This window comes from Oryzias latipes, chromosome 12 (genome assembly GCF_002234675.1).
Source record: "Oryzias latipes chromosome 12, ASM223467v1".
Classification (NCBI taxonomy): domain Eukaryota; kingdom Metazoa; phylum Chordata; class Actinopteri; order Beloniformes; family Adrianichthyidae; genus Oryzias; species Oryzias latipes.
The window spans coordinates 16,327,406-16,351,043 of record NC_019870.2 but is presented as its reverse complement, the minus strand read 5'-3'; the positions used below and the strand labels follow the sequence as shown (position 1 = coordinate 16,351,043).

The 23,638-nt window shown below is 40.0% G+C and overlaps 1 protein-coding gene across 9 annotated transcripts in view; it reads right to left on the bottom strand.

Annotated features, from left to right (window-relative positions):
- LOC101174933 (RIMS-binding protein 2) overlaps nucleotides 1-23,638 on the bottom strand; it is an 88,545-nt gene that overhangs the window by 21,332 nt on the left and 43,575 nt on the right. For 4 of the 9 annotated variants that reach the window (XM_020707767.2, XM_020707772.2, XM_020707770.2 and 1 more), the window contains 10 exons: nucleotides 21,507-21,629; nucleotides 17,526-17,630; nucleotides 15,819-15,869; nucleotides 11,281-11,482; nucleotides 9,126-9,217; nucleotides 8,913-8,992; nucleotides 8,368-8,477; nucleotides 1,699-2,508; nucleotides 1,497-1,520; nucleotides 495-646 (listed from right to left, as the gene is read on the bottom strand). In XM_020707767.2, the coding sequence (XP_020563426.1) occupies nucleotides 495-646; nucleotides 1,497-1,520; nucleotides 1,699-2,508; nucleotides 8,368-8,477; nucleotides 8,913-8,992; nucleotides 9,126-9,217; nucleotides 11,281-11,482; nucleotides 15,819-15,869; nucleotides 17,526-17,630; nucleotides 21,507-21,629 (1,749 nt within the window). Of the gene's footprint in view, nucleotides 1-494; nucleotides 647-1,496; nucleotides 1,521-1,698; nucleotides 2,509-8,367; nucleotides 8,478-8,912; nucleotides 8,993-9,125; nucleotides 9,218-11,280; nucleotides 11,483-15,818; nucleotides 15,870-17,525; nucleotides 17,631-21,476; nucleotides 21,630-23,638 lie in introns of those variants that run through there. The other 5 variants (XM_020707768.2, XM_011481903.3, XM_020707769.2 and 2 more) reach the window with 3 other exon arrangements.

The window sequence follows — 23,638 nt, the reverse complement described above, 5'->3', positions numbered from 1 at the left end:
CATTACCCTAATGTTAGAATCTAAAACAAACTTCCATTGTAGTTCTGCATTAGTTTAACCTTTTGGGTTCAACAGTATGTAGTTGTTTGTTCCAGCAGTAACCACCAGAGGGAGTAAGAGGCCTTTCTAATTCAGTCGCATATCCCAGAACAAGCAGTTGCAGTGCACTGAACACAAACCACCAGCAGGTGGCAGTGCTGCATGCACTGAATTTAAACTACATGGCATTATGGCTCAGTAAAAGATGAGCTAATAGCATCTCATCTGTGCAATATATTCTTGTTTCAACAAAGTTGAAGGTGATTAAATAATTCACAATATGTTCAATGCTTGAATTCACAAATACAAATTAAATGATCTTGTCTTAGTCGCAATAGCAAAAAACTAGAATAACAGCATTAGACGCTTGATAATAATGAGAACAAACTAAATAAATATGAAGAAAGATTATAAACATGTCTGCTTTGTTTGACATTACACAAATGCTTACTTACTCTTTGTCCTTTAGTGCAGACTGCGTAGCCAATGACATTTGCCCCATTAGACGTGCCTGTGGAAGAGAGCATGGGAGGCTTCCAGCGGACCTGTAAGACCCCCTGGCCTTGCCCACAGAGCACCTGAACATCATGTGGAGGCAGCGGTGGGCCTGGAAGAAGAGAGAGAGAGCTCATGTAAGAAAGAAGAATGAATAATTTACACTTTTGTTATCAACAGTGCTTGAAGGAGTAGAAAAGATGTGGGGCATTCTTCAGTGCACAGGGATACACGCAAACAAACCATGCACAAAAAGACACCAGAGGAGGTGGAATGTGATCTCATTGAATACATATTTACTTTTCTGCGTTTGAGGAGAGGCTCATTCTTTCTACTTTGTGGAAATACATGCAATGTAGTGGTGGAGAACATTCCCAAGACGGTGATTTGGTCTGAGTGATGGGTTTTTTCTTTTAGAAAAAAACCACTATATACCTTTCCTTTTTAGTCTTTCAAATACATTTCCTTAAAACAAGCTGCATTTCTTCTGATTAGTGTTTAAATACAACTATTAGGACAAGGAGATTGAAAAAACAAAAAAAATTGTTCATATTTTTGTTTGCTTTTTGGCACCAATATACAAAATTGAATTTAATCAAAAAAAACTTTAAAATATGTAAAGCTGAAGAAAATAAATAAAAACTACATGAGATTTCGAGGCTGAGTCTGACTCAACAGCTCATTTCTAACTATGTTTACAATTCCCCTGATCAGCAGTTTGCTCTGTGAAGAAACACTGGGCAAAATTGCATTTTTCACCTATTCGATATAATTTCAATTTCAATTTAAGAGCACTTGATGACAAATGTTTAGCACAAACAAATGCCTCTTTGCCCACATGCATTAGTTGTCTATCCGTTTTTAAAAAAAAGTAGTGATAGGGCTTTCATAAAGTGAACAACTAGTGACATCAGTCCATGCACTTAAAGGACATCTAAAAGGAACTGATGTTTCATTCTGACCTTGTATGAAAAAAGGTGTTGGACCTGGACAAAATATATTACACAACAATAATGAAGTAAGGTAATGGAATTCCAGAAGAGTTATGCACATATATATACGTATATTTAAAAGAAAAAACTGAAATTACAAATATTAGGATTGCAGAAGCATTTTGAAATGGTAATTATTAGAGTTTTATTAGATAAAATGAACATATCTGACCTGCTGCCTGTGTGCAAAATTCCACTCCAGCTTCCTTCCTCTCTCGCTGCTCTAGAGGTAGTTGCCATGGCATCTGGTGGGGCTGTGCCACCACCGTCACTTTGTACACTGTCAGAGGCTTCAGGTTATGGAAGCGCAGTCTATACCTTCCCGACTTTACCACAGCATGTTCCACCCCATCTAAGAACACAGTGTGAGCATAGTTACTGTTGCTGGGCAACCACGAGAGCTCGGCAGTGTCCTGCTGGATGTCATCCACCCGTAGGCCGTATGGCGCCACCACCACATTGGCCCCTACCAGCAAAGTGCAGCGCAGCTCGTCTGACAAGCCGCGGTCGGTGGCACTCTGCACTGACACGCGATAAACGCAGGCGTCCAGATCCAGCTTCTCCAATAAGCACTTGGTCCGACTGCCGTACGGCATGCTGGCACGTATCTCGCCATCTACCAAAACATTGTACCCGGTGATGTTTCCCCAGCCCAAAGGCACTACTGGAGGCTCCCATGCCACAATGACACTTCGTGCCAGCTGCTTGATTAGGTTGATCTTCCGGGGGTAAGGCACAACATCTTCAGCAAGGTCCTCAGGGTCCAAGGTTCCCCCTGTTCCGTTGCTGTATGGTACCAGGGCATTATTGGAGCCCAGGAGGCCATCCTGGGAGGTGCCACCATCCACAGGCACTAATGCTAGGGATGTGTGTTCCAGAGGGCCCAGATCATTTCCGCCCTCCCCAGTTGGCTTTTCTTTGTCCTGGACAAACTCGACAAAGTTGGAAGGGACCAGACCTCTTTGGCCATCCAGCAGCTCACCTGAAAAATTACAGGAGAGTAAAATACAATGGTGCAAGACAGACTAAAAAAATCCAGTACATCATGTCTTAAAAAAACAGTGACTGCATAGTACCTCCCACAAAAATCAACTGCTCAGTGCATACAGATCACATCTGACTCTCCACAAGTTAACTGTAGCAAGTTAATTAACTGGTGTCAACCATGTGGAGAATTAACTCTTGTTCCACCAGGCCACCGTACCGAATCTGCACTTCACCATCGCACTCATTAGCAGTCAATGATAGACCACACACTGGTGTCCTATGATGATGTCTCACCAGGTGATGTTTGTTTTCCAACTTTCAGCACAAATTTTAGGTTGGAACCATTGATTGTATAAGAGAACTGGACTGAGTAACCACTCCCCCCTTCCGTTCCAAATAAGAAGCACCCACTGATTACAAAAAGCCAAATTCCCAAAGACTTCATTTGAGAAAAAAACAGCTATTACTCAGTCATTCTGTTTGTCAGGATAACTTTTCTTGTTCTTCTACCTTTATTTAACATGTTCTCATTAATCCAACTTTTTTTGCATTCTATTTTTCCAAAGAGCAAGTTATTCAAACTATAAACTGACCGATTAGATGTCCCAACAAAAGACAGGGACATGGCTGCAGACAAGATGGTGTCCAGACATCATTAGTCATAAGCGGACATTTCCACACGTTTTCAGAATTGTGGCACCTTTTCTCAATTTTTTTTAATGTGAATAAACGGTATTGTGTGCAAGCTGAGCTTAAAATTGGTAATCATTTTATTCCTTTCAAAATTGATATTACTAAAAAGGTTCAGATTTGTAAAACTGTTAACCTGTTTACACCGGAGCTTTAGTTTTAGTGATTACAATGCTCCAACTACCGTAACTGGTCAACCCTTAACGCAATCAACTTGAATCAGCGTGTTCTGCCGCAGAGTAAAGCGGCATTGCGCCAGTATGCAATAATTTATTTAGGCAATGTGTTGGATATCGCTAAAAAGGTGCTTAAAGTGTTGCTTACCGCCGCAAAGGCGCTTTTCTCTGCGAATCAGCTAAATCTCGTTGATCACGTGAGGAGTTAAGTTACCGTAAATTCCGGACTACAAAGCGCACCCGATTTTTAGCCGCACCCACCCATTTTCACGTGTTTAACTAATTTTATACATACACAAATACACAAGTTTAACTAATTTTATACATACACAAATACACAAGCCGCGTCGGGGTACAAGCCGCACGAATTAGGCAACATTGTCATCCTGACGGATCACTTCCTGACTCAGAGTGTAAGTGTGATTTATTAGCACACAGTGGGTGGAGTCATTTTTGCCTCAGGCTCATGTCTTTGAGTCTATCTGCATCTGCCAAACAGTATGCACCTCTATTCTGTTCACAAGTTCCTCAGTTATGGTTTTTATTTTTATTATTTTTTTTTAACTTATTGACAATCTCGGTATCACACATAAAATTACAAACAGTAACCATATAATCAACATTACATCCCTCAGTTATTATGAGGAAATTTACATCCCCGATCCCCCATTTCCCATGAGTCTTAGGGGCTAAAGGCGGGGCCAACGCCCGGCTCGCCATACTGTTGTACGTGTTTAAGAATGAGCAGCAGTGCATGGAGGGGTGAACGGGTAAAGCTCTCCTTCCGCTTGTGTCGCGGCAGCGTTATGGGAGTAACAGGGCTGTTTAAAAAACACGCTAGTAAAATAAAGCAGCGACGACTGAAAAGCGCGCGCCTCAGCGCGATACGCGCGCCTCCTCGCGGGGCGTGGGTCAGAAGTTTCCTTCCACAACAAACACTTGTTCCGCGGACGCCTCGAGTAAGCCCTGGCTGCAGCCTGCAGAATGGCTCGACGCCTCCGCGCTCCCGCGCGCTCCTTGTCTCCCCTTCCTATCTACTACGACAGCTCTGGCCAGCGCGGCTACAGGGAGGAGCGCTTCGTCCCCATTGCGCCGGTGGACGGAGCAAATCGTGTCTGTGCAGAGCAATCGGACTTAATACTGTACGTTTTGTGTATGAGGGGCGGATGCGTTGTTACGTGTGGGAGCCTTCAGACTGCCATCGGCCCCGCAGCTCACACGACACGCAGTCTCCAGCTAACACGGAGGCTGTGAGCGTTTCAATGCAAATCTCTGCTCAGTCCTTAGTAACCGTTAACACGACCACGTCAATTTGTGTTTCCAGTCGTGTCCCGACAAAATAAAGGCTGATATTATTGCCACATATTTACGTGCAGCCAGCCGAGTCACTATGACTCAGAGGTAAATGCACTCCTGAGCATGCGCTGTTCTCTCCGTCACGCAGCTGACCGGCTTTTCCAAACCCGTTGGTGATTTTTTCACGCTGCTTTTAACGATTGACTTTTAACTTGAAAGCTTCATCATATTGTAGCGGCGATCACGTGCACGTTGGGTCTAATGGCACCAAAGGATTCTGGGATGCGGCTGGACATGCGTGTTTCGTTTTTTTTTTTTTTAACTTGTCCTGTCCAACAGCTAGGCAGACAGATGAGAGCTGAGGGCCTCTTGGGTTGGACATATTTTACTTTAACAAGAGGGGTTATTAATCTTCAGACAAACCAAAGGTATGTCTGAATAAACCCCTTTTGTAATTGAGGCCAAACTTTATTAATTTCAAACATGTCTGAAAATCTTTGGTGTTGGACCGGACGGAAAAGGAAAGAGGGGAAGAAGAAAGAGGGACGTTAGAGAGAGGGGGGGTAGGGGGTGATAATAGGAGGGGAAGGGGGATAAGACCATGAAGCAGCATAAAGCAACAAGTTTACTGGTTGTTAATCATTATGGTAAGGTTCAAATGTAAAAAAAAAAAAGCAAAAAAAAAAAGGGCGGAGCCTGTCCACACACACACTCAAATGTTATAAACACACCTGTTAGTTGCAAAAATGTCCACCTGTCGACATGTACACAAAACAGATAGTGTTCACACGCATACTTATGCCTTAAAACCAACTAGTGTGAAATATTTCAGTCATTCAGTCTGTTGAGCTGACACCTGTGCTCAGGTGAGTGTTTATGTTCTTCTAAAATGGATGGTGGAACGTGAAAAGAAGGAGGGAGAGTGCCCAGCCATCCCCACCCCAAGACCCCCACCGCACCAGCAGCGGCAGCCGGATTCCCCCCAACACCACACGGGAACCGGCAGGGAACAACCGCCGCCCGGGCGACCAAGCCCGCCACCCAGGCCAGGGCCAGCAGGGCCGCCGCAAGGCCCCCAGAGCCAGAGAGCAGGGAGGCACGGAGGGAAAGAGGGCGCCGCCCCAGCCCAACCAGGAGAGCAGCCCCACCGCCCCGCCAGGGGGAACCAAACGCAGGGCCCAACCGGAGAAGGACGCCCACAGCCCCAGACGAGCACCCCACCACCACCCAGGAGTTCCGGGCACCCCCCCGCCCCAACCCCAGGTACGGGCCAGGACCCCCCAAGGGAGACCCACTCCGCACTCCAGGCAGCCATCCGCCCGGCCAACGGTTGGTCCAGGGAGGAGCGTGGCAGGGGCCCGCCGCCCCCGCCCAGGAGGGGGGAACCCCGGGGAAAAAAGAGGGCCCACAAGGGGTGTTGTAAATATGTGTTTCGTTTTGTTGAACCATGACTGAAGTGTCTAAGACCTGAAGTCAGGTCCATGCTGTTTGGCTGCTTAGAGGTGTGTTGAAAAACAAATGACTTGTGTTTGATGTTAGAGAATTCAAACTATTCACTGTGTCCAAAAATACGTACACGGTGGCCGCCAATAAAATCCAATAATTAGCCGCGTCACTGAATAAGCCGCAGGACTGTAAGCGCAGGAAAAAAGTAGCGGCTTGTAGTCCGGAAATTACGGTATGTCAAAGGGCATAGTAGGTTTTGACAAAAACATCTCCTTTATTAGAAGTTTTATATTTAAAAAACATGTTACTGTTAGGATCGCCAGTAGAATTTGTCTTTTTCAACAAAGAAAGAATACATTTTAACTAAAATGGAAGGGAGAACTTCTGGCTCTGTTCAAGAACTTCTGATGCCAGCTAATGATGTCTAGACGCCAAATGGTTGTCTGCAGCCAATTCCTCTTGCAACAGAAAATGTAGTCTCGTCTGGAACGTTTGACGTGTTTGATTGACATGTGACAAGTGGTAGGGGTGTGGACTTCCTAACAAGCTCACTCCCGATTATTGAGAGTGGTTGTCACAGAAACGACGACTTGGACCAATCACTGCTTACTGAAGAATTCTGGTTCCCACATGACAATGGCCGACTCACAAAAAAAAGGCATGTCATTTTCTATGGCTGATTGTCACACTCAATTGATCCAGTTCTCATGTAAAGTCAGAACAGGTGGCACTGCTTTGGCTATCATAACTTTCTTTGTTGCGAAGATATTCTTCAAATGCTTTTAAACACAACGCAGGGAAACTGTTGATTAAAGACATGAAATCTGACGTTGTAGGACTCCTGTAATCTTTAGTGAAAAATTTCCCAGGAAGGATTCACAATGCAAGGAGTGAAACACACCTGCATATTATTCTCCACCATTTTGGAATTAGAGTTTGTTTTTTAAATGGTACCTTCCACACACACACCCCCACCCCAGTAAAAAAAAAAGCAACAAAGCAAGGTTTTAAGCAGTTTCAGGAATATCTCAGAGTATTTCTTTAAAATAAAAAGATTAGCATTGCAATTTTACCCAAGAAGTGTCTGTGTAACAAAGCCCTCTATCATCTTGTCCATCAATCCCACTTTCCACAAGGGCCTGAGAAACCTAAAGACCATCTGTTTCTGCTTGGTTGTGAGTGTGTGTGCGCGTGTGTGTGTAGGTGTGTGTGTGTGTTTAGGGGTGTGTTTGTCTTTGTGTGTGTACTGATGATTAAACTGAGCCCTGCTGGATTAGTCATCATACTAAAAGGGACCAAAGTCCCATCTTGTCAACAGCTTGGTGTTAGGCTCAAGTCTCCCGCCTGTGTGGTAAATACAAAGCTTCTTCCCTTCGCCGTGCAATCCGAGCGCCCACCGCTAATGAATCACTGCACTGTAACCCCATCAGGCAGTGCTGGCTAGTGAAGCCCGGTATGCTTCTGACAGTAAAGACATAATAATTCTTAAAATAAAAAAAACCTTAACCGTTTCAGTCTGATCAAAAAAAGAAGCAAAATTACTTTTTTTCTAACAAGGTCACAAAATGCCATGAGGCATATGATGGGCAATGTCAGAATGACAGGGACATGTCATTCACAGCTGTCTTTACTCATAGCATCAGCATTATTATTATTTTTACTTCTGCATAGTTTACAATGGGACATCAGGAGTAAGTAATATATTTACATTATTTAATACAAGAATTTCTTTCAAATCTTTCCATCCGCGAAATCTCACAACAAAGATGTTATTGCTATGAACTTTATTTCCTATTGTCCTCCTCATACAGTTTTGATGCATATGCTTCCTAATCGTCAGTGTGAGCTGCCAAACATATTTTTAAGACTTAGTCATTGCATAACAACGCCTATCAGTGCATGAACACTTTTTGGGTTTTTGTTGTTTTCCTCTCAAGAATTCTCGCCCACATCTGGTATAGCACCAAAGAAAACATCCTCAGCAGGATTTTTTCCTTTGTTATGTCTTTTGGGGGGAAAATTATGTTTAATTTTTCCCCCATTGTTACTAGCTTTGCTTTTTGGGATGCCAGGTAGCTTTTCTAGTGTTTTGTGATAAGTTTGGAATCTGAAGTGTTTACATAAAAATCCCCAATGTCATATAGAAGGAACATATAAAAACAAAAAAACAAAAAACAGTTACATGTATTGTAAACAAGGCAATTAGACATCAAAAAGTGAATGTGAAAGATTTCAGCTCTTCGTACCTTCATAGAAGCCATCATCATCCATTTCCCCGTACACGTACAGATACTTTCCAGCCACAAGGGGGAGCTCTGCTTCCGGATGCTCATTTGGTCCATCGTAAGGATTGTAACTTAAAAGAGAAAGTACTTCTTACTGAAATCCTCATGCATTCCCTATGCTTAATGGCATTTTAACTTTGTTGCCAAGAAATTTCACACTGATCCTGACCAGGTCAACCATGCACCATAAAGTACACTTTATTAAATGGTAAATTGACATATATGGCACATTTTTAAACTTCTTAGAAGGTCCAAAGCACTTTACAGTCGCAGTCCCATTTACACATTCACACACTGTGGGGGTTCAATGTCTTGCCCAAGGACACTTTGACTCATTGGCGGGAAGGGTGGAAACCGAATCTGCAATCTTCTGATCACCACAGCCACCTCTACTAAATTACAAAACGCCATTTGCTCATGCAAATCTGTGAGTGTGAACCTGACATAAATGGCGGTACCATACACTTTTTTATTTAGCTTTAGGACGGCAGTGCGTTTTTATTTACCTGTAACGGGCAGTGCAGAGGCGGACCTGGCCGGTGTAGCGAGGTTTGGACCTTGGTGATGGACTGGCCTCATCCTCCATCTATATATTTATCAGAAGCTTCATTCAGTTTCCCAAGTGTCATATTTAAAGATGTTAGGAATAAAAATAATCCATAGATGCACTGACATTGAATTGGATGGTATGTGCCTCTAAAATGTCACCTAAAAATCACCTCTGATGGGGAAAACTGGGAAGAGCTGTTGGGGCGCTCTGTTGCCACAGGGCTGGATTTGATGGATCGCAGTTCTGGGGGTTGGGTTTGTCCTGTGGGTAGAATGCAGCTGAATAATTCGGAAATCAGGAGCGGGGTCTGTGCCACGCTCCCATTGCCTGAGATACATGGATTGAAAAAGCAAATAAAGATGAACCCTCATTACCTTTGCAACCATTTTCTGCTCGTTGCACATCTATTGATTTCCTGATCAAACTACAGTGCATTTGAACCCTTTAGTGACTGCAAATCCTCCATCTCATCAGTTATATTCAACTGTAACACAAATGTCCCTTAAAAAAGGGTCTACATCACTTATGCACCACTACAACACCTTCTGGCCTCTTTGCAGCTTTTAGAAGAGGGCAAAATTTCCTTTCTTCTTTCATTCATCTTGACCAAAATTTCATTCCAGAAGTGAGTACCCTGACACCTGTCAGGAGCCACTCATGTGGAAACCCTCAGCCCTTCTGCCTCTTCCACAAACACTCCAAAGCCAGGAAATGGGCCAACAGGTGTCTCAGCCTTGAATGCAGAGTTTAACAAAGAAACATCTCTATGTAATGTGTCTCAAATAAATTGTTTCATTTATGCCTCCAAGCTCTGCTTTGGTTCCACCATCTGGTGCCCAATTTCTCATCTTGGTGTGGTACCAACAGAGCTCATCAAAGCATTACTTCATTATCTGCCTCCATGATTGAATTCAAACTTCTATCATATGTTTGAAGACTTTTAGGGCCTGATCTACTAAAGTTTTACAGGCTTATAACTGTATGCAAGCTTGACAATGGAAGTTGCACATGATTTACTAAGAAGACTGCATATGTTCAATGTGCCCCCATTTTGACAAATATGGGCATTAATGGTGATACAGTGGGATTTATCAAACATGAAACTGGATTGGCAGGTCACATGAGAAAGCATTCATGACCTTGCATATTTTCCACATAAAATCCTGAAGTTGTTAGAAAGTCTTTCTAGTTGTCTTAGTGCAGGATTTTACCACTTGTGGTTTGATCCAACTTCTCAATGTTGTTCTTTTGCGATGAGCATTTTAAGTGATATTTCCGAACTGATTACTGGGATACTGTCAGATAGGTCTAAGGACAATACATGGAGACTCCTAAGATTGTTTAAAGTCACATTTTAATCACCTTTTGATCTATTTTTTAAGCAATCCCAATTTAATTTCAATTATGATTATGCCGCTTTTAGCAAAAATCATAAAAACTTCTTATCCAAGACATAGTTTCTGCGGGGCGCTAGTACTATAGTTCACTAGAAATTCACCTCTAAGTTGTGGACGGGACCATTCGCAGGGGGCAACCCACTCCCCCTTTTCGCTCCCTATTGCGGACCAGAGCCAAGCAGGGAGTTTCTTGACAAATACACATTTGTTCAAACTGCTTTTTTTTGTCTGCTCATGATTCACAATAATTTGAATTTTAAAAAAAAACTACTTTTCTTTGTACTTTTCCTCCATCATCAGACAAGTGTTTGTACTGCCGCAAGAACATGTTAAAATCACCAAAAAAACACAGTTTTCATCAGATTGGGTTGTACGGAATGATGATTTTCCCCCCATTTTTGAATATAAGTGCCCAAATGACAACTTTTGTCTGTTATCATCCAGCCTTTACACACCAGTCAAAAGTTAAACAAATGCTCAAAAATCCAGGAAAGATGGTACAGAAACAGCTGACTTCCTGAGCTGACAGATATATAGTTGGCATGCATAAACTATCAGCACGATATGCTTAAAACAGAGGAAATTAATACACATTTTCTAAACACTGAACTACTGCAAATACAACTTAAAATATCTTTAAGCTCCTAAGATTTCAATCTAGCGCTTGTTCTTAATGGTTCTGTGCAAGCTGATTTAGACGTTAGAAACTACGATCAAATCGATTTGAGGCATATGTTTTTATTTTATTTTATCAAATATTTTCTAATTGTGTCTAATGAAGTAGAAGTTCACATCTTTTGTGACTTTTTTGAACAAGATGTTGTTACTTCTTATTGTAGTGTCACTGGGTTGGATACTTGTCCCCTCCAGTAAAAAAAAGTGCACACCTGTTCTATGTTCGACTTTCTGGTGAGTTCGCTTACTCACCTTTCTTTGATTGGGCTTCAAATCCAGCAGTGGTGGGTGGGAGTGTTTCTCGTTGTGTGGACTGGATCTGGTTCTTCCAGCTGAGATCAGATTTTATCTCCACAGGTGCTGATTGTAAATAATAGTCCAGCAGCTCGTTGGGAAGCTGGTTGAGGTTCTCACTGAATGACCTGCATACCTGTTCCAGGTCACGAACTTTGACCTACAACAGATTAAAAAGACCGTGCAGTCAGAATGACAACATGTGCATGAAGTTAGTGGGGTAAGGACAACTATATGGTTCGCCAAAACTGGCTGTCTTAAATAACAACATTTAGTAACACACTTTAAGTCTTAAGATATGTTCACACCGGCAACACACGTTCAAGCAACCACTTCCAATGAGAAGTATTCGGGCTTCCATGTTAAAAACCATCACGTTTATAACTCTACAAATTTTTAGGACAGTTTTTCAAATCAAATCAAAACTTTATTTATAAAGCCCTTTTTATATAAAAATATAACAAAAAGTGCTTTACATTAAGACAAAACAAGATATAAAAACAAGCATGACGATTAAAATAAACAAGCACAAAAATTTAAAAATAGGGCCCCCCTCCCTGTACCTAGCCCCCCACTCCTTTCTCACTTCCCACCCCCTAACTGATGGGGAAAGACAATAAGAAATAGGCTGAGCACGAAAACAAGATGTTGGAAACACTGATAATTGGAACCTCCCTCTCTGTGAATAGCTGCACAGAGCCAGCCAAATGCAGCATCACAGGCGGGGACCGCTACACCACAGCTAAGCAGTGATGCAGTTTCCCATCCAGAGCCGCAGCAGCTGAACAGCAGCCGACCCAGAAGGAGAGGTCCCAACTGAGGAAGCACCGGAAATAAAATGAAAATAAAAATGAAAATGAAAAAGTAAACATATTGGTACAAACAATAAAACATTGAAATAAGGTAAATTAAAATAACGCGTTAAAAATCTAGTTCAAGTTCATAAAACAAGATAAAATGGATAAATAAATAAATACATGAAAATAAATAAATAGATAAATATATAAATAAATAAATAAATAAAATAAAAAATGAGCTAAAAGCCAGGTTAAAAAGATAGGTCTTGAGCCTTTTCTTAAAAGCATTTATGCTCTCTGCGGCTCTCAGGTCCTCTGGCAGACTGTTCCATAAACGGGGGCCATAGAGCTGAAAAGCAGCCTCTCCATAGGTTTTAGTTTTTACAATCGGAATGGTTAAAAGACCAGTGCCAGAGGATTTCAGGGATCGCAAGGGTTCATACTTTACTAAAATATTAGATAAATAAGAAGGCGCAAGACCGTTAAGACATCCAATGCAGGGATTTTAAAATTGGGTTGATGTGAGCCCACCTGGGGTCTTGGTGAGAACTCGTGCAGCATAATTTTGGAGAAGCTGAAAGTTCGTAATGTTGGTTTTTGGAAGAGCAGTAAGCAGGGCGTTACAGTAATCAATTTTACTCGTGATGCATTAGCATCTCCATATTAGCAAGAGAGAGTAGTGGGTGGACCCTAGCCAGATTTCTAAGATGATAAAAAAACAGTTTTAACCACCTGTTTTATATGGGGGATAAAAGTTAGCTTAGAGTCGAAGATAACACCCAGATTTCAGACTGTTTCTGAATGACTTAATGAAAGTTCCTGTAGTTTCAGAAACTGTTTCTCTCTATTGGCTTCAGGACCGATAACTAAAATTTCAGTTTTTTCCTGGTTGAGCTGCAGAAAATTATTTGCCATCCATAATTTCACATCTAAAATACAGTTAAAAAGTGCTTCTATTGGTTTTGTGTCATCAAGAGACATAGCTATGTACAGCTGGGTATCATCAGAATAGCTATGAAAACTGATGTTGTGGCTTCTGATGACATTCCACAGAGGAAGCATGTAAATGTTAAAAAGCAGGGGGCCAAGGATAGAACCTTGAGGCACACCACAATTAATTTTATGGACCCCAGAAGTCCATCTAAGACTCTAAGTCCAAAAGGTGCATCCATTGCGTTGAAAGTTAAACCAGTTGACCATTGACCAATCAGGGACTCCAATTTGGTAGAATAATTGCGATTTATGACCGTACGGAATTATATGACTCCAAGTCTTTCATATATCGGAATAAAGCTCTGAAAAAAAAGCCTGGAGCAAGATTTGTAATGCTTCGACATTTCATGGCAAGCCCCTTCCAACTGCTGGTACATACACCAGTATCATGTAGAAAAAGTTCAGTGTTAACACCAAATGCTAAACGCATGTTCAAGAACATGGGTCACGTGGCTGGTTCCCTATTGTACGTGGAGCCCGAAAACATTCTTAAAAGCTCACATAGCAACGTGTGAATCCAATAGTTTTGAATGTGGAAACCCAAAACCCACATTTACAAAGAAGCGGTCACTTCAATGCGTCTTGACGAGGTCGGTGTGGACATAGCATAAAAACTATTATTCAAACAAAAGTAGGTAATTTTTCATTTATTAAATATTGTACATGTTAGAAAAAATCAACAATTAACTGTTACCAAAATATTACATATTTTTAAGACTACAAAGCATTAGAAAGCTTGATTTATTAAGTAATGGACAAAAATGAATACATGAAAAATGATATTTTTTATAGGTCTATTTAAACAAAACGTGAGAAATGTAATTTTTTTAAACCTAGAAGAATAATAGCTATGTTGAAAAACAGACATGAGATTACAATCCTATTTAAATTGTGAATACAAAATGATAACGAAATGACATTTAAAGAAATTATCAATTTGTCCTTTTTTTTTAAAGTTTGACTGCACTTAATGCTCCATCAATAAAAAGATCATATTCAGATGCAGATATTTTTTTTAAAAAAAGTCTAATTTTTAATGATACTTGTTTCATTATCACTGAGGGGTTTAGTGTAAAATTAGAAAACAATTTGCAGTACATGAGGCAGTGACAAGCATCTTTAACGACTGCAATGAAACACGGTTGCTGCATGTCTTGATCCAGATGAATGCAGCAAATGTACCAGCACAGCAGAAAGCCTGATGACATTTTTTTACAGGAAAAACAAAAAAAGAAAGGAAAAAGGAAGAACTGAATCCCGTTTATCTCCCCTTTCCTGAGCTATGAGTCATATAGAGGTAGACACATTCAGAGGAAACATAGTCTCTTCTTGTTGCTAAACATTAATCTCATTAAAACTCACTCTGGCAGTGTGCGTGGGCACTCTCAACCATTTGACCCAATGTTGTTCTCCTATTGTCCCAGTTTGTGGAAGGTAATTAGAAATGGTTTCATTCCTACGGTTACACATTGACAGTCAGGGGAATTGTTTTTGCCTATGCGCTTAAATTATTAAAAGCCCCACAGGTGTGCAGACTGCAATTAGACATGCCTTTTCTGGGCTAATAAGGAGCAAGAATTGCTTTGACCCTGGTTGCAGCAGGAAGCGCCAGTCAGATTAAAACAGCTCAATAGATTTCGGAACATTTTCAGCTTTATCATGATGACTGCTAGACTTTTAAAGTGCAGCAACCAAGTAGAAACTATGAGTTTCATACGAAACTCAGTAATTTATGTGGTGTCTTCTTTGAGTTTCAGGTAAAAGTAATGCTACTGTGATACAGATATTTATGTTTGTACCAACTTAGTAGTTGCAGAAATTAATATTAGTAATGTGTCCATTTACATTTGGCTTATAGCCCATCACATTTAGGGCCACACATATCCAAACAGATTACTTATATATACTTTTACCACGGTCCGGATGAATACTCAATTCTTATTTGGCTCAAATAGTCCGCATTCTGGAGAAAAAGCAATTTGAACAGAAAAAATAAAAATAATAAAGTACGTAACATTTTTGATTAAATATTTATTTCTTTTGTAAGTAACCATGGTATAAGTGCAATAATGGGCCTTGGAGGTGTCCATTATCAGAAATTAATGGACGACGCAGAAACCTGAATCATCCGACGCAAAGTCAGTTACTTTCTGACACTGTACACCTGTTAAATTTAAAACCAAATTCAATCATGGTAATGCGGTTGTTACTTACCGAAATGAGCACAAGGACTAAACAGGTTTAATGGCCTAAAATTACCTTAATAGCAAGAAAAATTATTTCCTCAAGCCTAATTTTATTTCGAATTATACAGAAAATGGTCTTCAATATTTTTTCTATTCAAGATGATGCTAAATTAAGGGGAGTATTGGATTAAATGGTATGTTGTGGATTAGTGATTTTAATGCAGCATAAAAGGGTTCGTCATTTCAAATATATGCTTTAAAAAACAGTTACATATTCTACATAAAAATTAATTGCAAAAGACAGAAACCTTTTTAATTTTACAATTGATTTTATTTTTTCAGCCTTTGAGACATGTGTCATCCAGATTATGAAAGAAATGTTCATTTTTTACACAAAACTATAGAAGGTAATTTTGTAAATATATATGTCTGAGAATACTTTTATTTTTATCCTTGCAGTAAATGGTGACGTTAGGTACTTTAGAGAAATGTTGCCGTGAGTCTGTCAAAGTTGCTGTACCTTTAACAGGTGTAGAGCTTCCTCATGCTCCTGGTCAGTTTGAACCCAAGCCTGCAGAGAACATGCACAAACGAATTGTGACAGCTGACACTGTGACCACACTCCATGACATGGAAAAAGATAGCAGACAGCAGACAAACTGTCAACACAGAGCCTGAAAGAGGCTCACTGGTTCATCACAGAACTGCTACTTGAAGTGATGCCGTCTTCTGACAGCACAGCGCTGATGACAAGTACCTGATCTATTTTAGGATGTGTGGTGGTTGAAACGGCTCCATGTTAAGCAACCACTTATATTTGACGAAAATCCTTCTTCCAAGTTCAATGGCACAAGAGGATTAGACGAGAGGTTTTTTAGGTAAAAACAAGAACATCTGTTTAATTTATTTGCTATCATCTATAAAAGGTTTGGGTGAAATAACTTTCTGTCAGCATCAGACAAATGAAATATATGTACTATAAAATACAATCAACTATTTTATTTTGTTTGAATGAAAGAAGCCAAATTACAATTTGCCAGAAAGTTTGCAATGAAAAGTACTAAACTTGCAATTTATATATATTTTTTTATTTATGTCCAATCATTCAGTGATGTTGATTAGGCACAAATATGCTTTATCTTGGGTTATTTTTGGCATGAAGTTATAAAATTAAACCAATGTCACTTTTTTTAATTTATCTTTCAGCTGCTCCCTTTAGGCCTGCTTTAGACTTTATAGTATTATGTAATTGCATTGGTTGCTAGGCCATCGGAAGGAAATCGCCTTAGTTGATGCAAAATGTGACACAACCAGATGACAACATCCATGACTGGAATTTTACACCCGTAGCATATCGCACCATTTACCCTATACTAATATCAAGCTATTGGAATACTCTATGGTGGAGCAAACTCTATCCAGAAAATGATCACTTCTACGTCCCAGGAATTCGAAGACTAAGCCGCTATTACTACATTCTAAATACAAGAGGAGTTAGACTTTATTTCATTCTGACTCAGTTCCAAACAATTTTTTTTAAAAACTACACATTTTTACTGCATAATTTCTAATGCAATTATAGCTTCGGCTAAATTGGATTCAGATATGGAGCAGGTGGCAAATCATTTAAAATTTAATTTTTGTTAAAAAGTATAGTTATTTGCAATGTTGAAGCTTTGACTTGTCTGCACCATCAATTAATCACAAACTTGTTAATAAAGATATAAGCATCTTCAGAAAAAAGCTTTATATGTATAAAAAACATAATCTCAAAGATCCCTTTATACCATTATAAATAAAATACCAAACCACCTAAAGACTGGAAACAATTACATCATCAGGCTTGAAAAGTATAAACCCCATTTAGAGATTCATCGCAATTATCACAGACAGTCAGTCGCAAGTAAAACCGGCCACCTTTGGTATGAAATGGACTGCAGGAATATCCAAATCATCTAACATGAGCTGTTCCTCTGGTGGATTTCTTTCCTGATTCTATCCATCCTCGTCTCTTCTAAATAGAACCTCAGCAGTGCTGGAGTCTCCCTCTTTAATAAAGAGCTACCTCCATCCTTTTCTTTTGCACTTCCACCTCTCTAGATGTTCCTCCACCACCACGTTCCCTAATAACTCCAACGGTCTTCTCTTCCAGACAAATGGCCAGTCACCAAAAGAATGATGCTTTCCATGCATTTTTTATATTTTTCTTTGTAACTTAATGCCAAACCTTTTGTAGCCGATTGATCTCCTTCTGCTTGGTGTGAAGGGCCACAAAGGTTTGCTCATACTCTGTCTGCAGCTGCTGCTTCAGCTCCACTGCCTCGTGCATAAGCTGCAAGAAAAGAAAGATGAAGGATGATATCAGGGAAGCTTTCTGACAGTATATCCAAAGAATTGGCCAACCACAGTAATACTTTACTGATGGTGACAGATAGCAAGACTTTGCTGCATTTGTCAGAGTGGTCTTGTGCCTGTTCCTGTCACAGAATGGTGTGTGTTTTCTACTGCAGGCTGGTTATCAAGCTGCAACCCTCCAGAGACGCGACTTTCAGTTAGCGACTCTCAATGCTAATGGTGGTGGTTATTAAAAGTAAGAAAAGCCCAGGTGCATCCGCTTGATTGTGAAAAGTCACAGGATTCCAACTGAAAGATCTGCAGATTAAAGATGAAAAGGCAGATTCTACTTGAGCTTCAGCAGCACTCCAGGTGAAATCGCATGGTTTAGCTTAAAATCTTTGAAAACCAGACAAAGACACAGCATTTCTCCATCTGCCAAAATAAACCTCAATAACAATCTATTTTAATACACTAACAATCTATCTTTACATCATCTCTATGCAGTGATTTTTGTGCCATTATTCAAAGTGTAACACTCACTGTGTTGAGCGTAAACCTTAAAAACTGTAGGTGCTCAAAAAATGTTTTTCACTGGGTACAGGAAAATGCACTTGAAACTCAAAAATATGTGCAAACAAAGCATATTTTCCTCTTGAAACTAAAAAATACGTGGAATCAAAAAATATTTATTTCGAGAGAATTTCTCTCTCTCATGGCTACAGCAACCTTCTATAAGTCGTGTGTTTTTGCATAGTTTGGCCACGGGGGCAACTTGTACTCAGGTGCGACTTATATGGGATTTTTTTTTAATAAATAACAACAACCACTAGAGGGCACTGTAGGTATGTGTGTCATTATTTGTTACTGAGAGCAACACAGAAGAAGACGCACCACTCAGTTTTACACTGGCCTTGGCGGAATTGTTCCAAAGCAACACAGACGAAGACTTCAATGAATTTAGTGATTATAAGCTATATAAAGAATTTAGTTGACTTGTTAGCATGTTCTGTACGCTTCCATTTATTATAATTTGCCTTTCAAGATATAATTTCCGTTTTTGTTCTCGTATTTTTTTGAATAAGATTTTCCAAAAAGGCAATTCATACTCAAGAGCGATTTATAATCCCAAAAATGTGGAAAATTTAATTTAATAATTTGATGCTTGATTCCGATCTTTTTTAAATTGAGTTGTCCTTGTTCACCTCATCTATGTTATTACATCATTTTCCCTGACTCTGATCACATGTTTTTGCCAGTTTAGGAATTCCTTCAAAACCTGGCTCGAGTTCTGTGAGCTTAAGACAAAGCCGATTTAAATGAAAAGAATTTTGAAATAAAGAATGGCTCCTCCAAAGCCCCTGCTTTGCTTAATCAGAAGAGATTGTAGGCTGCACAGGACAGCAGTAGCTTAGAGCTTGTCACTGAAGCCTGTAAACAGCTTAATAAGCCTTGTATGTTTACACATGACCCTGATGGTGACACCTACGGCTTTTTTAGCAAATACCAGGGGAGGACTCGATTCGGAGAAAAAAAAGTTCCTAACAGTGGATTTTTTTTTTCATGCTGTAAGGAGTAGTTTCACATCAATAATTATGACCAGAGATAGGACATGCGAGACAAAAAAAGGAGTTTGAACTAAAATCAAAACTATTTGATAATAAAAACTAAATGAATTCCAAAGCCTTTAAACAGTAAATAAACTGGAGAGCAGTGATGGTCTGATAAAGTAATTACGTCTTGTGTTTTCATTCTGTGCAGCCAATTAGCTTGATATCTATGCTTTTGGTCTTTGGGAGGAAAACCCAATGGAAACCCATGCAAGAAGAAAAAGAGCATACCAGCTTTCCTTAGAGGTTAAAGTTGACATGCCAGAAGGGAAAGTCCTTCAAAAAAAGAATTTTTGTTTTTGTTTTTTTATTTCTTTCTGAGTTTTACAGCCCACAACAACCAACATGTAAAGTTATCTGAGCGTTTTCTTGAAATTAATCTTAGTGACAAACATTTCTCCGCCGTATCAGAGAACTGGCCGGGTTTTCTCATATACGTAAATTTCTCTCTCAGATGCTCTGACAAACAATCGATAAGAGACGTGGGGCGGTGGGGATTTGTAATGAAAGTGTCTCTCAGCGTGGTGAAACTGTGTCTGATTGCTATTGGCAAACAGTAACATCATAAAAAAGAGCTTCTTTGTGAAAGAAGAGATGCTTGGCTTCATATGTTGCCTGCTTTGATCAGTTTCATCGTTTTCTACCCTTCAGGACAAAATGTGTCAAAGGAGTTTATCCAGACAAAGTTGCAAATTATGTAAGTTAAATTAAAAGGTACAGAAAGGGTTTTAAAAACTTCAAAGAAATATTAAAATCGTTAGTTTCTGCAGTTTATAAATTCAGTTTCAGGATTTGTGAATCACTGAGTGCTGATTTCTGAAGTTATGAATTTATCTTGAGTTCGCCTTATGGTCTTTTCAATTTACCAGACAGCACTAAAATACGCCAAATTTAAGAGATTTATTTTTATTAAAAACAGAAAGTTTGGGGTAAGAATGAGACTTTCTAAGAGATGCCATAAATGTATTTTTTTATTTTATTTTGCAATTTGTACAAAATGTTCATATTACGTCCACTTTAACTTTGAAAAGGATTATTTTTAAATGTTTGAATTATTATTTGTACAATATTGAACTGCCAGATCCATGTTATACCTAAACCCAACAGCCCGTATACGTATATACCTTCTTTGAAGGTCCAAAGCGTTTTACATTCCCATTCACCCATGCACACACATTCACACACTGATGGTGGCTCAGCTGCTGAACACTGGCACCAACCCATAACCACCAGGGGCAATGTGGGGTTCAGTGTCTTGTCCAAGTTCTCTTCAACACATAAACAGGCAAGACGGGAACCAAACCTGCAATCCTGCAATCTGCAATCAGAGGTCGACCGCCCTACACTACAGCTACCCTAGGATAGGGCCCTGCCCCTTGCCTCGTTTGACAGTCAGTGCCTGGTGACCGTCATCTGCGAAACTATTCCTACATTCCTTGCATTGGGGTGGCTCTGCCAGAGGTAGTTGCCCGTGACAATGAAGCACTGAGAATCATTCGGGCACACAAACCCCTCATCCTTCAGATAGTGGCAGTTAAGGTGGGGTGATGGCACCCAGACACATCCCTAATGATGCATTATGGACATGTCTAAATGAGAGAAGGCCTTGTGACAGACCCCGAACACGCTGGATAGAGAAAGCATTTCTCAGCTGGCCTGGGAACAAGAGCTGGAGGAGGCGGTCAAGGAAAGAGAGGTCTGGATTTCCTTGCTTGCTTGATAACCCTCAAGCCATCTGTTTTTCTGTGTCTCCTTTGCACATTAAGTTAGTTAACAGACAACTGCACATCAAGCCATGAGGAGTTAAAAGTGTTGATTTTCTATTGACAAACCGTTTGAGGGATTAATGCAACCTCAGCAGATTCTGAAGTGAAGAAAAGCAGCCTTGCACCGATATGCTAAACTTTACATTAGCAATGTGCTGCATCACTCAATGTTAACAATGTGTTGCATATCGGTGCAAAGTCTATCTGAAAAGTCACTTTTTTCTTCGCGTCAGAATCAGATGATTATTGTTGATCGCATACATGTCAAAGAGTTAAGATATGTCAAAGAGTGTGCATTATATAGCTTTCGCCGGCAACATCTCACATTTTAAATTAATCAGAAAAGACTTTCTTTTACTGGAGTCAAAGCATCACTTCAAACAACTTGAAACATATAGTGTAGATGAAGCAAGAATGCTTTAAAGTGATCAAACTGTAGGCAGGACTAAAGACGAGAAGATATTGTACCTAAATGAAGGTATACATCAACTTCTTCACCTTTAGAACATGTTCAAGGTTATCAACTTTGACTTGGAGCTGGCTCTTCTGCTGCTGGGCCGTGTCTCTTTCTTGACTCACTACAGTGAAGGTTTGTCTTAGCTGGTCATAGTCAGACTGGACCTGCAGGTGTTTCATTCCCAAGCAGAAGGTAGATATTAGTGAGGTGTCAGCAAAGAATATCACGCTGTCAACAGATTAAAAACATGTTGTTAACTGTCAGAGCAGATAGCAACAGACAAACTAAAGAAAATAGCCACTTGTTTGAATTTTCAGGGTTGTCGTTTCCAATTATAACAAAGTCGCTATGTGGCTTTAATAGGGTTGGATTTCGACCTACTTTTTTACATTCATGAACAGAGGCAGTTGTTGTGCCTTGTTGGCTAGAGGGTAGATGAAGAGTTTGAAATCTGGATATAAATTAATCAGCATATTTTCATTTAGCCTTCCGTGTGACAGAGCTGCTGACTTGAGCTGCCTGTCTCATTTTCTGACATCAGCTACACAGCTGTGACTTGGTTCTGCAAAAATAAAGCTTAACTGAACCATCCCTCAGCCAAGCAACTTCTGCTTATTAATTAAGAAGGCATGAGGCAAGCCCAGAGCAGAAGCACGACACATTCACATCTAACGTTATTTATAAACTCGTATTTTACAGCTACTTCTTTGATAAAGAAGTTTCCACACAATTAGGTTGCTTTCCAGAACCCATTTAAATACCCACTTCCGTGAAAATTGTGTTTTTGGTATTTTAACATGTTCTTGTAGCATTTTTGTCACAATGGAGGACATATATAAAAAAATTGCAGTTGAAAAAATCTTGGAGCAAATTAAGTAGGTGCTATAATCGGCAGGCCGAAGCTCCCTGCTCTATTCTGATTCTCCCACTTGCACACAAATAGATTCATGAACGTCTTCATTCTCCTCTTCAGGCTGGCATCTAGCGTTATACAATAACAGCTAAATATCTCCAATATTGCTTGTCATGTTTGTCTGTAAGCTGGTGGGGAAGAGTGTAAACAAAGGAATGATGGGAAATGAGGGAAGGTTACTCACATCCGCAACCCAGTGGTGAATTTCTGGATGAACCTCTGCCGTTCTGGAGAAACTATGTCCCAGATAATGACACAGATCTTATGATCTTTGCTAAAAACAGCACAATCCCAATCAAAAGAACACTGGGAATTATTTTATATTAGATCAAAAGATTATTTAACTAAGAGAATAAGATTTCATGTCAAAAATAATTAAAGCATCAGTGAAAAATGGTACAGACATACTGTAGTGATCAATATAAGATTGGGTTTCTCCAAATAGATTACCCTTAATCTTACACAGTGGAATTTTACAGTGTGAATTTTTCTATTATAGCTGTCAGAAAAATCTAATTATGTGCAATAATTCTCCTCAATCCTTAGAACGATTCTTCAAGGCAAAAACCATGATCACTTTCTCTTATTATATCACCACTCCCTTGTTTCCTCATGTCACGCTTGCATAGCCCATCCCTCTCTTTTTTCCCTCTTCTGTCAGCTTTGAAAATACCTCTGTATTCTGCCCCGTTTTTCCAGGTTTGCCCTGGCAAGCCGGACGCTTTCATTCACAGACGATGTCTGGTGGAACCGAACATGCTTATAGTCCCACTTTCTTTTCATCTCTGTGCCCACCTTGTCGGAGCACAGATGGCATCGTTTTTGTGGAGCAAGAGCCTGGACACGTGTTAAATCTGCCCCCTTGGTGAAAGTCCCTATTAGTGCCAGAACAGCTAATCGCCTGCAATCACAGACGGTCACTGCACCCCACCCCAACCCCCCTTATGGGACTGGATGCAAAAAACATACATAAATAAGGAGGGTAAAATTATTCTATCTATCTATTTATCTATCTATCTATTTAATTATTTGTACAGAGGATTAGCCCCTTGAGATGTCCAATATGGCTTGTCATTTTGTTGCACCAGTAATGTTAGTTTGGGGCTGTAAAGGGGCTGTAAGCTAGAGGGAGAAAGGCCGATGATGGGAAGTTCGGCTCGCAACTAATTTCTAATGAGCCTCTGCCGCTCTGCAGAAACTATTCTTTCATAACAATCTGAATAAAGAAATACTCAGAAATACGATTTTATGCTTACATTT